At 40.7% G+C, this 17,790-nt stretch overlaps 1 protein-coding gene across 5 annotated transcripts in view; it reads right to left on the minus strand.

Moving 5' to 3' along the window:
* Positions 1-4,785: 4,785 nt before the first annotated feature.
* Positions 4,786-17,790, minus strand: part of SORCS1 (sortilin related VPS10 domain containing receptor 1) — a 606,810-nt gene continuing 593,805 nt past the window's right edge. The window contains exons 25-27 of one of the 5 annotated variants that reach the window (XM_056120469.1): positions 10,254-10,359; positions 9,961-10,121; positions 4,786-5,070 (exon numbers count right to left, since the gene is read on the minus strand). In XM_056120469.1, coding sequence (XP_055976444.1) covers positions 4,991-5,070; positions 9,961-10,121; positions 10,254-10,359 — 347 coding nt within the window. In that variant the 3' untranslated portion in view covers positions 4,786-4,990. Of the gene's footprint in view, positions 5,071-7,486; positions 8,442-9,960; positions 10,122-10,253; positions 10,360-17,790 lie in introns of those variants that run through there. The other 4 variants (XM_056120465.1, XM_056120466.1, XM_056120468.1 and 1 more) reach the window with 4 other exon arrangements.

The following is a 17,790-nucleotide window of genomic DNA, read 5'->3' on the forward strand; positions in this document are numbered from 1 at the left end:
ACACAGAAGCACAGCAGAACAATCTACAAAAGCAGCTTCACAAAATCAGTGCACAAATTCCATTCAGGATTAATGGCACCCCAACTAGAGATGTGTCATTTTTGTCCCCTAAGTTAGGGGTCCTCCCTTCTCCCTTCATTCTCTGCAAAAGCCTGCATCCTGTCTAGGAGGCAATTTATTTCTCCCAATGTCTTTTAACATTTCTTGGCTTCGCGAAGTATTGTTCTCTGAAATTCCTTCCTGTGAGTACAGGCAGTGATGCTGAGAGACCTGGGTGGGGGTCACGCATGACTTTACCTTTTCCCACAGACAGCATAACGACACATCAGAGAGAGAACCATGAAGCTCCAAATATTCAGGGGGCACAAACCAGCAAGCATCAAGTGGTTTTCAGGTGTAGCCTGTTGGTTACACTGGTGGGGCTTCCAGTGCAAGAGTATCTGTGCTATCAGAAGCACATGCCGACTTCCATGAGCGCAGCTCTCTCTGAGCAAACACTGGCAAGTCCACGGAGCACCAAGCAGGAGAGAGACACACTCTACTGTGGCCACCTCCTCCTGGTCTATACTGCCCTACCTATCCTACTAGTGTCAGATGTCTGAATATTTTTTTTTCCGATTTTTGGCCACAACCAAGGGTGCTCAGTTATTACTCCCGCTGAGGCTTGGAGGGCCATATGAGGCTTGGGGGACCATAAGAACAAGGCTGATACATGCACTATCAGCCTCTACTACAGAGAGAAATGCTGTTATAAACCACCTTGCCACCTCTCTATGAACTTAAGTTTGTATCCTGTTTTGTGTGTGACACTGACATCATTACACATTGCTCTGACATGGGAGAAAATGTGTGCGTGTTATATTCAGGTCCTATTTATTTCTATGCCTGGTGGTTTTTAGAAAGTCATTTTGCATAGTGAAGTGATTTTTAGTAACACACATGTCATTATAGTCAAACTGAATATATATATGTGTATATATATATATATATATATATATATATGATTCCTTCACTCCCTAGAGCAATTCCTGTGCATGAGAATGGTGAGAACTATTTCTCCTTAAACCTAAATATTTCTCATAGTGATTGAGGTCCCAAAAGTTGTTTTCTTTTGAGATTTTCCTAAGATTGACTTTGGACACTTTGGGACAAATGTCATTGTCTCTAAGGAGCTGGTTTCTTTATAACCTTCAGATCTCAGAGAAATGAGCAATCAGCTGCCTCACTTCTTCATCCTTATGCTTGGTTACTTTGCTCCATGATGTGCTTAGTTCTTTCATGTCTGTATCTTGAAATTACCTTATATTTATATGAGCATTGTATATGTAACATAAAATTATATTAACTTCTCTTTTTATTGGAATATGTGCTCATAAATGCAGATTCTTTATCAGGTTCACAGTTGTGCTAATACCATCTAAAACAATCTTGAATCTTATATGTATATGAACATTGCATATGAAATATAAAATTATATTAACTTCTCTTCTTATTGGAATATATGCTCATAAATGAAGATTCTTTATCTGGTTCACAATTGTGCAAGTACCACCGAAAACAGTCTTGACCATACATAAATTAATATCTTTATTATATAGATCTAAGGTTTCCTTTTCATGTGTGTAACATGAAAATCTTATAACAGCCATGTCTTCACAGATTTCCATCAGGAATTATTAGGAGACCCCCCCATCCCCATTATAAAAGCGAACATTATGAGGAGAACATGCATCTTTCAAAATACTTTCACACCCTAGGCATTAGGTAACTAAATTACATAAATATCAAGAAACCAAACTTGGGCTTTTGTTTTTCATGCTGCTTTTCTAGCCAGCTTATCCCCTTGTTTCTAAACTGCAATTATTTCACGTAAATTAATGTCTAAGAATAGCTCCCGGAATACAGCAGTTTGAGTGGTAAATGAGAAGGGCAACGATGTGCTGATTCTTGACAAATGCCGATTGAACATGTAATTAGAGGTGCTAGAAGGGTAAGGGGAGTCGGACCCTAGATGGCACCTCCGAGATCTTTGCTAAATAAAATGGACTTCCAATGCAAAACTGAAAAATCTAACATTTCAGCAAACATTTCTCTAGCGCCCCCTAATGGCGATTTCTGTGCTACAGCCTGAAGGAGAGAAAAGGAAATAAAAGATCTTCCTTTAAATGATGATAGATTGAATTCAACGAGAAAGAGCTAAATACAAACAAAATGCTGTATTTTAAATGTGTCTTATTTAAAGGAAATTATGCACAAGAACAGGAGTGCAGAGAATGCTATTTATTAAATGCTCTGGGCTTGGGGAAGATTTGTGAGATTTGACATTAAAAGATCTCTGTACCAACCCCTTGTCTGGGCTCCAGTCTACTCCTCACTCCTCTCCTGCTCTGCTTTCTATTTCAGGACACTGGGTTTCCATGGCCCCACTGTCCATTGGCTCCCAGGCTATGTGGAGGTCAGTGGGAAATCTCGGCTGGAGAGAGTGTTATAGTAGAAAAAGAGGGTTTGCACGTAATCTCATTAATCCAATAGGCCACTTTAAATCTCAGCTGCTGGGAAGGGGGAAACTGATGAGACAGTGGAATAGTTTAGAATGAAAAAAGTTAGTCTTAAAGGAGGGCACTGAGCAGGTGGCTTCCTCTCTGTATGTAGGAGAGCGGAATGAAGCATCAGTCCCCCCATACCCCCTAAAACACACACGCACACACACACACGCTGAAGAACTGAGAAGTTGGAGGGTAAAAGACAGTTAGAAATCATTAATATGGAAGAACAGACACTGAGGCAGGTGCCAGAGCCCCAGGGACCAGAGCAGTGGACCTCAGACCTGGATTCCCTCCAAGGGAAGGACAGAACTCTAAATTCAATCCATGGGAAGGAGGGGGACATAGGCATTGGCTGTAGACCCTAAAAGGAACATACCTGCCTTAACCATCAAGAAGCCTTGATTCCAAAGTCATTTGGGCTTCTTTGGGTTAATTTTACACATTTTTTTTGTTGTTGTTTTGCTTTGTTTTGTTTTCCCCAAGGACCCAGAAAGCTAGCCAGAATACACTGTGACAGTTGGACCATCAGACCAAGGAAAAGATATGCTCCCGCTCTGCCTCTGCTCATTCGGGCAGCATCTATGGTTGTGAGCACAGTTCCACTTGGACTCCCGTTCTTGTCAGCTGCATGATCCATGTATTAGCTTCAGTTTCCAGGTCTTAGGCTCTGGGCACTGGTAAAAGCTGCATCCACGCAGCCCACAGAAGGGAGAGACTTCATACTAACACTCTTCTTGGCATCACCTCCTCTGCACCCATCGGTATCGTGGCTTTTCTATTACTAAGCAACCCTGTCCCTATATGTCTTTTCCATGTTGGAAATCTCTAGGGACGATTGTTTGTCCTCCTGTTCCTTCCCTGATGCAGGAAATAAATTGCCACTGAAAAGGTAAAAACAGTAGAGAACTGGCCAGTGGACCAGAGCGGGTGAGTGTTGAACTGACACAGGGCCGACCCAGGTTTGATCTCTGGCACCTTGAGGACCGCCAGAAGTGATAACTCAGTGTAAACCCAGAGCACAGAACAGATGCAGCCCCCAAACCCAAAAACAAATAAACAAAATTTAAGGATGACTAGGATGATTTTGCCTAGGGAAAGGAAAGGTTAATGGTGATATAAATAACAATAGATAGTATACCCAGGCCCAATGTTGGAGATCTGCCTTGGGTTCATCTGCAAACAGAAGTGATAAGATTTCCATTTCACACTAATGGTACTTTAGAGGCAGCACCATTCTGTGCCCAGTAGGTGTTTGGGAAGGTTAGCTAGGGTTCTTTGTCAACAAAAAGTATTTCGATTCAATATCAGGTCAAAATGTTGCCAAGAAGAGAGGCTGCCAGATTGAAAAGGTCTGAATTCAGTCCATCTCCAGTAGCTGCTAGCAGTTATTAAGGGATGTTTGGGTATGTCACCCTTTATGCCCCAATTCCAGAGTTAAGAGGGCTCTTTTGGCTTCAAATTATATGCACGCTGACATTGAAGGTTTTGAATGGTAGAGCACTCTACTTTAGGCTATAGAGGGCAGAGTTTCAGGGGACTCCCACTCTTGATTCCTGGCCCAAAGTCATGCCACACTCTCACCGAAACCTTCCTTGCTTTCCAAGTTTCCATTCACTACTTATAGGTTTGATCCTTCATCATTTGAAGACAAGGTACAGACCGAATAGGTTTTTTTCCATATTAATGATTTCTAACTGTCACTGTCATTGTCCTCCCATTGTTCATCGATTTGCTCGAGCGGGCCAAGTAACATCTCCATCATGAGACTTGTTGTTACTGTGTTTGGCATATTGAATACATCACAGGTAGCTTGACAGGCTTTGCCATGCAGGCGAGATACTCTCAGTAGCCTAACACAGTGGTAGGGTGTTTGCCTTGTGCACAGCCGGCCCAGCCAAGCTGGGTTCGAATCCTCTGCCCCTCTCAGAGAGCCTGGCAAGCTATTGAGATTTCTAACTAGGAGCTTATAATAACGAACATGTTCCTTATCCTGAATACATTTAGAGTGATATTTAAAGTCATGTAACAGAAAAAATATAAATTCAGAAAGTAGAATGTATCCTATAAAACAGGAAACAAATCCAAAACAAGAAGAGGGCAGCTACAAAATAACCCAAGCCTGGAATCCTCAGGACCACATATTCTCATGCAATGGCTTTTGAAAACTTCATCTGAGCTTCACTTCTACAGGGAGATAAGACACCAAAGTTAGAATCAAAAAAACACAATGAAGCAGAAACCTTATAGACATTTTCTGTTTAATAAATATGATTGTAAAAGCAATAAACAAGAGCAATTATACATTACACTACAGAGTATTTAACAAAAAATACATCAAAAAAGTCATTTGAAAATTAGAAGTAGTTCCGATACTATAAGAAAACTTTTTTTTTGTTTTGTTTTAAATTGGCTTCCTATAAAAATAAGTTGGCAAATGAGGGATTTCAATGCTCAGTTGGAATCCTGGAAAACACAGAACAGCTGCCAAGCACCCCACTGTTCTCAAAGTTGCTGTTTGGAACTTCTGAAAAATACCAAAGCAAATCTTTGCACTTTGGACTATGAATCCAATTAGAAATAAGGCAAAGGAGAAAATGGTGGTTAGATAGTTCAGGGGAGAGAGTTTGCCTTCTGAGATTTTTGAAAGCAAAGCAGGATCAGACTTTTTAGCTTGCTCTTAATCTGACCTTCCAAATCCATTCCTCCCCACCCACTCCTTTGTCCTTAAACCCATCAAACTCCTCACTGTGTTTTGTACCTGCTGCTAGTGAGTAGGTAGGCACTTGGGTCCTTCCAATTTGTAGGCTCTGATTAGTATCTTATCTTTGGAACTGAGTTGGAGTGGCCTAAAACAGAGGTTCTCGAATGAGCATACATTACAATAATCTAGTGGGTTTAGCAAACCAGAGGGACCCATTCCTTGAGATTCTGATTAAGTTGTTGGAGGATAGGGACTTCAAATTTGCATTTCTATCAAGTCCAAGGTGACGCCAATACTGCTGGTCCAGAGAGCGAACTCTGAGAACTCAGGGGCATGGTCATAAGAACAACCCTGAGCAGTACCTTGCCTCGCTAATCTCCTACAGGTGGAGGGAAGCTTTGCAGAGAGGAACGTGATGAATCTGGAGACGCTGAACTGGAGTTGGTCATCTTTGGTCACTTACCAAATTTCCTGGGATCTCATGTCCATCTCTATTTTCACAAGAATCCCACCCCCAGCCCCGCTTCATTCTTCCACGTGACTTTTTATGTATTCATATATTTATTCCTTTAAGGAATACTTGTTTTACTCCTACTCTAGGCAAGGCACTGTACTAGATTAAGAGTGTTATTTTCCTCTTTCATTATTTTCTAATTAAATTGAACTGGACTGCAACTCTAAGGACTCCCTGAACTGTTTTGAGCAAGCCTCTCTTGATTTCCAAATGCTTTGTCATCCAGATTAAATCTGGGAGAGTCCAACTGAATAGAATCAATGGGGATTTTTTTTTTCCTATGAGATAAGGAAGCCTGGCTAATCAGGGATTCATTGAGTTCTACAAATAGATGATTGCCTCAGGTATAATCCATTTCCCAGATCTATACTGGACATCCTCACCCATAAATTCATCTGCTTGATTCATTTGTGATTAGAACTTTGCTAGTATCTACTCACTATCTTAGCTATCAAAAGGCAGGGGTCATTAGGATCTTTAGAATCCCCCTTTTACACACAGGGCCTATTATACTTGTTGGCTGGCGTGGGGCCTTAGCCAACAAAGGAAACTAAGCTTCTCAGTGGCCCTTCAAATTTTCTTGCATTTCATTCATGCAGAAAGCTGAGCGGTGCCCATTATATAATATTTCCAAGTCTTCTCTGGAGCCTACTATATGTTTTCTTTGTCATGAGTGACCTGGGAAAACTAGCATTTCTTTATGCTTCTAGAAAAGCTGAGTTTGTCAGCTAACTCATCCCCTTTAAACTTTACACTCTTTTTCTTTGCTGATATTCTGATATCAAGAGAGAAGCAAGCATCCAAGTGAATTGATTGGGATCACCTTACCTAACCCAAATTCTCTCCCAATGCAAAACAAGACTTCCATATGTTCTCAGACTTTTTTGACACCCTTAAACATGAAATCCATTAACCTGCTGCTGCCTCTGGTTAAAAATAAGCTTTATTTTACAAATAGCTTTACTGGACTGTAAGATAAGAAATACCAGATAACAGCAACCATCACAGGAGGAAACTGGCCTGTAGCATAGGAACATGTTCAAAACATTTCGCACAAGAATCTTCTAGAATCTGACTGCATAAGATTTGTTAAGGTGTGAGAATACCAGGTTTCATCTGTATGCTTTTTTTTTCAATGTACATGGACATAAATTTGAATTGCTTTGCATATATCAACTCTTTTACACATATTATGTTTCCAGGTGGGAAAAAGGCAAGGGTATTTGGAAGGGGCAGGTTCTACAGGAAGAGATGAGGATTTATGAAGCTGAGCCTCGCACAGGAGGATGCAGCTTGGTCAGTGTGTACAGAAGTTGGCATGCTTGGGAGTGTACAAAATTGAGAGATCAGAAACTTGCGGGCGGGGGTTGGGGTGGGTGGGGACAGGGGCAGGATTGGCAGAGGTGAGGCCAATATTTAGGGAACATCAGAGTTAAAGTTCAGAATCTAGCAATAAGATTGGGAAGTATAGGTAGGAGCAGTTTGAAGGACAACTTGGGGCTCAGAAGGAAGAGATACAAAGACATCAACAGATCATGACCACATAACAGCAAATCAGAGAAAGGCCAGGTGATGGGGGGATTCTGTTCTCTTCCTAAAGGTGCAGTAGGGAAAACTCCAAGGGAAAGGAGTCATTTCAGAAGGGGTGACCATGAACCAAGGTCTGCTTCTGATGTGACTGCCTCTTCCGGTCTTCCTTTCCTCCCTTCCCTCCCTTTTTCCCTCCTTCCTTCCCTATTCTGTCTGCATACAAGGAAATGCAATGCATTTCACCGTCCCCAGGGCCTAACAGAATAGAGAAAAATCAGCCTATGGCCACTGCTGGTCAATAGAGCCATCAAATATAATTCAGTAGGGAAAATGACAGTAAGGGAGGTGAAACAGAGAAACAGCTCAGGGGCTGAACCTCCTGGGCATGTTTCTGTGTCTTAGGAAAAAGGCTGGGGTGGCTAACCCACCCATTAGCCTGGAGTGCTAAAATAGCTGTTAACTCTAGAGCCAAGGATATTTCCAAAAACACATGCAGGTTTCCTTGGCTTCTCTGTTATGAATTTTCTACAAACACGACCGATCAGAAAAAAGAGAAAGGAAGAAAGGGGGGAGGGGAGTGTTTTCCGTTAAAAGAGAGCACCTGTACACTGCCCCTCATAGCATGTTCTCAAGGTATTGTCCACATGCACAGGCTTAAAGCTAAAAACCCTTGTTGTCTCTGTCTGAAGAATTAAAAAGTCCCGATGCAGTGAGTGTTTAGTTTGTTTTGTTTGTTTGGATTTTTTTGACTGTTTTTATTTTATTTTTTTTTGTTTTTGTATTTTTGTTTGTTTTTACTGGCGTCCTCCATTCAAACATTTACATAGGTAGGGATTTCTTTTGTGCTTTGATTCTCAGCAACTATGGAAATACTTCCTGGCAAAATAGGAAACAGAACAACAGAGGAAAGAAAAAAAAAACATAAAGTTAGTGGTCATGAAGGATGATGCACTTGACAAGAGCGAAATTCTTTTCCTGATCAGCAGGTCTCCTGGAGCCTTTTGGGGCTGTTCCTTAAATTGCAAATTGCGCCCCAGCAGATCCCCGCTTTGGCGTTGCAGGTGGAGTGGCGTGTCTTGCTCTTTGCAATCGGAGAGATGAGTCACCAGGTTGAGTAGAAGGGGAGGGAGGGGAGGGTAAAGCTACTCTCCTAAGAGAAAACGTGTAACACTTACTTATTTAATGACACTGGAAATGGAAAGGTGTCAGAGATTTTTTGCAATGGACAGCAAGATGGTCCTGGTGAAGGAGGGATTGCGACTTTAATAAAGTAAACAGCGGCTGTGTTTCATACCCCGTGGAAACGGGATTGAAAACCAAGTGACCCAAAAAAATGCACTTAGAAACACTGGAAGTGAATAGACAGGGCAAATGCATCTCTGAACTCGAAGACAGTAAAGCCTTTTTCTTTTTTTAACCCAAAGCAATTACACATTTATCACCTTGTCTCACCAAATAAAAGAAAGTGCATCATGAAAATTGGGCACCAGATGTGACTGCAGTTGTTATTACCTCCGACAGGAGCTAGTCATTGCATTTAAATTTCCCCTTAATACAACCACAGAATCTTCCAATATCTATTTAAAGAGAGGGATGTGTTTCTATTTAGGGACTCATCTTTTCCCCCAGGAGCAGAATAAGTATCCTAAGAAATGGTATTGAGGTGATTGGGCATTAGTTACATTTAGAATGAAGCATAGAGAGTTACACAATAACTTATCCATCATCATCAGCAATGCAGGACCTATAGGGAATATTTACAGTCCAACTCCTGATGCCAACAGACAGGAAGAAATAAGGAGAGAAATAGATCAGCAATGGTGGCTCCATGAATATATCTACATTTCTGGAAATTTTCCCTTGCAATAAAGAGTGGAACTTGGCAATTCCACTTTGGATTCTACACCTAGCTGCGGGATTTCCATGCCTACATCACAGGCAGAGAACTCTATGGAGCTATGAGGAAGTTCGTTTTAAAACTTCTGCTAGAAGACAGGGTAAAGAGGAAATAGACATTGGCCAATATCCTCTGTAAATATAGCCCACCCCTGTTCTCTCTCAGGAAGCACCATTTCCAGGAGGTTCTATAAACTACCTCGCTGTAAATGTCTTAGTGTCCTCAACATTTTAGGCTTCATTCATTCTGGAGAACGGTTTTCAGATTACTGCCCAACTAAAAGAAAAAATACCCAGGGAGGTAAGGTTGTCACTTCCGGTCAGGGCTCCTGGTAGCTTTGGTCTCTGAAGCAGTTGACCCGCATCAGAGTGGTCTCCAGGTGGTGCTGGCTTTTGCTCTCCTCAGTGCACCGCTGTCCCTCAAATAATGCAGGGCCCTCTGGAACTTCAGACCTGGCCTTGGAGGCCTGTCTTTCTTGTGCTTGGTGGTTTGCTCTCTGCCCAAGATCATTTAAAGCCCAATGTGTTGAAAGGAATTTTTGCGAAACAAGGAATACACTTAAGAGAAAAATAAAACTAGAGATAAAAGCAAGAAGGGTTCCCCGCACCCCACATTCTAATGGAAGAAAGCAGGGTAGGAGGTATCTTAGCTGTTTCTCTGACGAACGTTAGAGCAGAAGAAAGTGGTTATGTCAAGCCAGAAAAAGGTTAGAGAGAGACTCAGCCACTGACTACGAAGACTGAAGAGCTTAAGGCTACTGGGAATCATTTACCTATGAGCTGTGACTCCACCTTCTCATCTATCAGCTGGCCAGGCCTCCTGAGTTCAGTCTGAGGGATATGGGGCCTGCTTTCGGGCTGACTGACTCGACTGACCATCTCTCGTTCTTTCTCATTCTGCATCTGGGCATAAACATTAATCCCCGGGATTTTCCTAAAATATTAACAGAAACCATCACTGCTCTGTGCGACTGAGAGACTTTCACTGCGATGTATGCTTCGGAACCTGCCAGGGAGAAGTGGGGGGTGGAATTGGGTAGGGGGGTCTGCATGGATGGACACATACCTTTTGAACTTGTAGATGACAAACACTGCCAGACCCACAAACACCACCGAAAGGAGCATCAGCATGGCAGAGCCACTGTGGGTGGGATTGAGGTCCACCAGCGGAGCTAGGAGAAATCACAGAGAAGGGTGTGAGGAGGAAAAAGGGTGGCTGAGATGCCACGAGAGATGACCACTACGTGCGCAGAAGTACCCTAAGTCCCAGAACACTGCTTTGATCCTTCACACAGCCTGTTAGAGCCAACTATCCTATTCAAGAAGGGCAGTGAAGCAATTAAAATGAATTTAAAGAGGTTCAGTGGAACAATCTCAATTCCACACACAGGAAGCAGACTGCTTGGATTTAAAGTCTCCCTTACTACTAAGGCTTCCATAGGTCTTTCACATGGAGGGTGCATTGGTGGGAGAGGAAAATGAGAACACAGTCTCACCAGGTTTTAGCTGGACCTCCAAGAGACACTGCATGTGAATCCCTGATAACAGTGCTAGACCCCTAGTAACTGTTCTGTACGTATCCCCTTTTATTATTACTGCTGTTACTATTTTCAATCAATATGCATCATGATATGATAATTAGACATTCCAGCATTATGAACACAAGCTTTCCCCACCAGGTAACACAGATAACCAATGGAAAAAGAAAACAACAGCAGAAATATTTTTTCTGAATTATTCTGTTGTGCTCACTCCTATCCTTGATAGAAAAGAAAGGAAGGAGTAATGGAGCATGCTGGTATATTTTGTATGCAGGAATCCAATAGTGGAGTGAATATTTATCAAGGGAAGCCACTCTGTGGATGAAGAGGAGGTAAAATCTGGGATTCTCACTACAGCCCTGACAGTTCTGTAGACCAGAGCAGCTCTCAGATGCAGTCACTTCTCTCAGGCCAAACAAGACCCTGCCTCCCGGGGTTTATTTACCCCTAGAACATAATTCTGGGAAACATCTCTCCTCTTCAAAACTTCTTCCATCTCAGGGTCAAACATGTTGCATTTTAATGACTTTGCAACTAATTTTCACCCTCTGGAAAACTGACATTTTCACACACAGAATAGCTGAAGCATAAAATACAAGGATGTGTATCCACATAAAAGACCAAATGTCGACCTTTACCTCCCAGCAATTTAAGTGCAGCCTCATACCTAGAGATGCTAGTGACCTTTCAGCATCATTTTCAGTACTTTGTGATGAATCAGAACTAGAAAAATTATGCGCCCCCACCCCCAAGTTATAGAAATTCAACAATATACCTCTTAGATAGGGTGCAAGATTGTGTTGCTTAGGTCTGGCTAGATTTTATAAGATTATATCCCAGCCACTTCTATACCAACAAGTATGTTCTATACGTTTGCTAGTTTTGGTGGAACACAAAGTGAAGGTCTTTCTCATGAAATATTTTTAGCATAATGGAATTTTAGCAGGTACTGAATATAAGGAACCCCTCCCTCCTCCTCCTCCTGGGATCTGTGATCCTGTGTCAGGGGGGCTGTGGTTTCACCACAGTGGGGATACCCAAAGGACATTCAATTTGATATTGGAAAGAAAGTAAAGGTCTCTTTAGTTGAAGTAGGCAAACAAAGCCAGCAGCAAAGGAGTCCAGAAATTCTTCTTAATTCAGAATACAATTGGTGGTAAGTCACCAGGGAAGAGAATACCTTCCCTATGTAATGCACATTATGTGGCTCTCAAAGCAGAGCAGAAAGCAGCTGCAGTTGTTTTCATCAGTTCTCCCAAAGAACTCTGAATTAGTCAATAAAGAGTGTGAGTTTGAACTTAAATTCACATAAAGACATGGTTTTCTTTACTTTTTTTTATACTCAATTCAGTGCTAATTTCAGTAAGAAAAATCAGAAAATGAAAATGGCATTTCTAAGAATGGGATTTAGAGCTAAAATTACAGACACAAAACAAATGAAAAAAAGACACAGTTATATTAACTTTCTAATAGGTGGGGAACCTTTTTGCCAAGGGTCATTTGGATATTTACATCATTTATGATGTATCCTTTATGATGTAAATATTCCATAAATATTTTATGGATTTATGATTCAAATGGGCTGGAGCGATAGCACAGCGGGTAGGGCGTTCGCCTTACAAGCGGCCAACATGGCCGACCCGAGTTCGATTCCTCCACCCCTCTCGGAGAGCCCGGCAAGCTACCGAGAGTATTCGATATGCCAAACACAGTAACAACAAAATCTCCAATGGAGACGTTACTGGGCCCGCTCGAGCAAATCGACGATCAACGGGAGGGCCTTTACCTTTACCTTATGATTCAAATATGGATTTATGATGTAAATATTCCATAAATATTCCATAAATACACAATACAGACAAAAGATCATGGGCAGTGGATGAGAAGCATATGTGTCTGTCCTGGCATGTGCCAGGGTCAAACGATATGATTTCACAGACCTTAGTTGACCCTGTGTAGGTTGGATATTCCCCATTCTATTTGAAAAGAAGCAGTTAAGATCATAGATCAGACACTCCAATTCTGATGGCAAATACATTGTATAAAGATATATGTGTACAGGCTGCCTGATATTTTGTACTCATGTTTGTATGTATGTATATATGTGTAATATGCATATGAGGGAGTCAAAGCTTTGGTTTTCTATCACCAAGCTCCAATATCCATTAGCCCATTGACAGTAGTATTTTATTTCCCCCATGCAGCCTTTACAATGCCAACTACTGGATTACTTTAAAGTAAATGTCAGCTATCATAATGTCATTTGTAACTCTAATGATAAAGTTTCTTTCCCTTCCAGTGTCCTCAGTACTCTCTCTATTACCATCACAATACCATTATCACACTTGAGGAATAATAATAGGATGATATTTGAAAGATAATCATCTAGTACAAACCCTTAAGTTGACAGGGAACAAATGGAGGCCAAGAGAGAAGACAGAGATAGGACAATGAGAGGCAGGTTAGTTAAACTTCTTATTTCAAGATGAATGTTCTTAAATAATAAGCAGAATATCAGTGGCACAACCAGGAAGAGTGCCAAATCTGCTTGACAGACTGGAATTTCAAATGAAGAGAAATTGCTTTGACCAGGATTTCACACAGACACACAGAAATACAGACACATAGACACACAGACATGTGCGCGTGCACACGCGCACACACACACACACACACACACACACACACACACTCCCCTTCTACCCAGTTCCTCTCTTCTCTTTCCCCATCACGAGCTAAAATATTTCAGTTCCAAATCATTCCTACTCAAATCATCATTCATAAGCAAGCAGCATCAACACTGTTAAGCAATCAGCACATTACTTGGGGAACACGAGCTTCTGCAATCTGAGTTTGAAAATGTATGCTATCTCTTCTCTGGTTGTCCCCCCAACCCCCACACACCCTTCGCCTCTCAGTCACTTCTCAGAGCCAGCAAGCAGGAAGAGGCAACAGCAGCAGGAGATTGGACACCACTGGTCTCTGTTCCCTGGGTGGCTTCTGTTGGCTCATTGGGGAGCGAATATAAAAGGGGCCTATTATTGCTCTGCACAACAGCAGCTGTGTATCTTAGTTTGCCCAACACTTAGGTGCATTTGTGTGTGTTTTGCTGAGGAATGGAAACTTGTGATAAATGGGGTTTAGCATGTTGTGTAGAATTAGCATAAATTAATCTGTCTCCAATTGCAGCCTAAATAAGGTGGAAACTAGAAGCGTGGAGGGAAGTGCTGAGCAGCTTATTTGCCATTTTTCATGCAGAGTAAAGATCAGCACAACAGGCTTCAAAGGACCCAACATTTCTTAAGTCTGGGTGCAGGCACACAAGCTCCCTAACATCTTGCAAGGAACTCAGAACTGCACTGAGTGTGTATGTTGCATTCATTCGGGTCTGAGATGCTGATATTGATAACAATAGTTCTCTCAGGAAAAGTGAATGGCATCTGGTGAGCACTAAATATATGGTTATAGGTTGTACAAACAGGATCAATTCAAACTTCTATGTTTAGAATGAAGCAGCTGATTTGCTCCTTTAAATTAGATTCCAAGTTTGACATTTATGGGTTAACGGACTTTAACTTGAACCTCAGCTACAAGATGGAGAGAAAATATAGTGTTTTAGAAAGTTGTGAGAATAAAAACAAAATAAATGAGAAAAAGTAAATGTAATATTTTAGAAAGTTGTGAGAATCAAAAGCAAAGAAATGAGAAAAAGTAGTTTTATTATTTCTTTGGCAGGGCAGGTAAATTTAGCTATACTTGGAGCTTACTCCTGGCTCTGCACTCAGGGATTTTGTCCTAGGGAACCAGATGTGGTGCTAGGGATTAAACTCAGGTCAGCCCCATGGAACGAAAACATGTTACCTGCTGTACTAATTCTTCAGCCCTTCACAAATGAATTTTTAACTTATTTCATTTTGAAATTAATTTTGGTGAGGGGACCACACAGAAAGAGTACAAAAAGGATGGAGAGATTATGTATAATAAGAGAAGACTTATGAATATGATAGTTCTTCCTTACAGTTCAAATGCAAACTGAATCAGATTCTTAAGCAAGGCTTTTTTTTTTTTTTACCTTACTTGGTAGAGCAATGAGTCTGGATCCTAGACTAGGTGGAAACTGACAGAAAGGCTCTAATGACTAGGGATTCATCAGTGCATATTTTAAAATAAGATGGAGTCTTCCAGAATTTCTTAGAATCGGGAGTTGAGGTCAATGGGCCAACTAATTTCCAGCATGGTACTTTGGAGAACAAACTTATCAAGGTGTTTGAGATGGATGCCTTTTGATTTTCTAAGGTTTAAAGTCAGTGAAGAACCCTGCTTACTATGCAAAATATTTCTCAAAGTGTGGTTCATAGACTACCTGAATCATAATCACCTGGACAACCTGTGAAAATTCAATTTTCTTAGACTGTGTTTGAGAAAAATAAATACCAATTTCTAAAGTTCTACCCCAGAAATCTCTAAAGGTATCAGGCTGAACAAGTCAGTGTGCGTATGAGTTTGAGAGCACTGCATGGTAGACTTCACTTAGTCACTCATTCAATAGCCTTTATCTTTTGAAGTGTGCCTGATCTTTATATTTTCTAGGTTACTTAAAGATAATAAACCAACACCCCATACTCCTTGACTGCTAACAATAGCCAGGTTTGGTTATAGCTTCAGAGTTTTCTAAACTACATAAAAGCTTTTCAAAGCCTTTCCTAAGAGAGAGCCCAGTTTCCTGCAGAACTGCGTTGTTGGAACTAGTTTTCAGCTGTCTCCCTGCCCAAGCCTTGTGAAATCTGAATTTCAAGCTTCTTCTATAATTAGTCATGACCTGTGCTCTCTTTTCTCGACTCTGAGATGGCATCATAAATTGGACTAGTAATGGAATGAAATAAAATTTATGAGATAGCTGATTATGAGCTTCAAGGTTTTGTGACTTTTCCACTATCATGGAATCCTATCATAATTGCATGTAGACATAAACCAAAGGCATCTTGTTGAAAGCTGAGAGACCACATAGAGGACAGCTGATGTACCACAACCAAGGCCATGATAGATAAATGTTTAGTCAGCCAACTTCCAACTTGTTGAGCCAGCCCCATCAGGGTTAACAGAATTCCCTACCTAACATTCCATAACTCATTGAAGACACAATTAACATGGACAAAACCAAAAGGATAATCTGGTGACTCAAGCAATAATTAAAAGGTATTGTGACACCACTGTTTTGTTAATGAACAATCACTAGTATATTTACTCTTTAAAATTTTCTTTTTCAGTTTTCAATTAACAATATTCCCCTTTGAGTACTATATTACCCTGTTGTTGCTACAGATTTCTGTTATCATTGACCAGCTATAAGATGACCATGAATGGTCTCTTTTAAAAGAAGATATTTGATGAATGGAAGGGAAGGAGATCAAAGCAGAAGCAGACACAACAGACAAAAGCTAGAGAACTTAAGTTACTCTTGGCACAGGAAACTTGGTGTCTAAAAGGCAGCTTGTTCCTGGGAGCCCAAAAATACAATGCAGAAACACCCTCTGCACTCCAATTGCTGCACTCTCATTGCAGCACTATTCACAATACCTAAGATTAGTATAGCCCAAAAGCCCAAGAACGTATAAGTGGATAAAGAAATTATGGCACATCTTCACAATGAATAGTATGCAGATGTTATGAAAAAAGGAAATTATGAAATTTACTTATACATGGATGGACATAGAGAGTGTCATGTTGAGTGAAATGAGTCTCAGGGACAGACAGAATGATTGTACTCATTTAAGGGATTTAAAAAAAATAGTATGAGATATATACCCCAATACATATACCAATGACAGTAGAAACAAGGGCCAGTAGGATTTGTCTGTGGTAGGAAGAATGCAACTAAGGAGGTGGGGGAATGCAGTTATGAAAAGAAATGTCCACTATGACAATGATAGTTAGAAATGATTACTCTGCACGAGAACTGAGTGCTGAAAGTTCAGTAACAGTATTGTAAACTACAGTGCCTAAAAGGAGGGAGTGGGAGAGAGAGAGAGAGAAAGAGAGAGAGAGAGAGACAGACAGACAGACAGAGAGACAGAGAGACAGAGAGAGACACACAGAGAGAGGTATCTAGAGGCAGACTATGTATGTGGGGGGGAGGAAACTGGGGATATCATTGGTGGCAGGAAATGTACACTGGTAAAGGGATGGGTGTTGGAACATCCCAACACCCAGTTGTTCATGTGAACAACTTTGTAACTGTGTATCTCACAGTGATTCAATTAAAAAATATTTAAAAGTCAGCATGTCTTAGATTCCTATATCTTCTCCTTATTTATATTTATTCTCCTGCTTTACACCCCCCTCAACACTCTACAGTCAGTTTCTCTTGACTATCTGATTAACCTTCGTCACCCTGGGGAAAGGAATCTTCTATTTTATAATTAACACTTACTTCCAACGTGCTGCATGCCTTTCTTTGGGCACCTAAATGTTGCCATTCATTTTAACTTTCCCCCCACTCTTATCATCCTAGAATCTGTCATAGATTTTCTTGGTATATCTTCAGGCCTAAAAAATTCAATCTGGTTATCTTTTAGGTATTTTAGGCCCTTTTGTGAAAAGAAACTTAAAGATGGCAAAGGAAGAATCTATTTGGCACTGATCAGATACCTCATTGTGGGTCCCTACTTTAGTTATAAATAGTTACAAATGTTTTGCATTCATCTAATCATATAGGAGAGACATGTTTAGGCATATTAATACCTATCATTACTTATAACATCATAATGGCTTAATAACTGTATACAGCTATTGGGCTCTTATGTCTGTGAAATGGTTCAATTATTTGTAGAGAATAAAAATTTATTTTGAGGAAAAAATAGAGAGCAAAATACTATTAGCATAACTTTATTCAAAAAAGGCTAGGATAATAAATGATAATTGTGTAAATAAGAAGGCAACTAGAATCTAAAAAGGCAAATAAATTTATTGGTGGTAGAAGAATTCCCAAGTAGTAATTTCATCCTTAAATGGAAAATGTTGTGCCACAACTTATTTTACTTTATAGCTCTGAGTTCTACAGCT

The sequence above is a fragment of the Sorex fumeus genome, unplaced genomic scaffold, assembly GCF_029834395.1.
Source record: "Sorex fumeus unplaced genomic scaffold, SorFum_2.1 ptg000043l, whole genome shotgun sequence".
NCBI lineage: Eukaryota > Metazoa > Chordata > Mammalia > Eulipotyphla > Soricidae > Sorex > Sorex fumeus.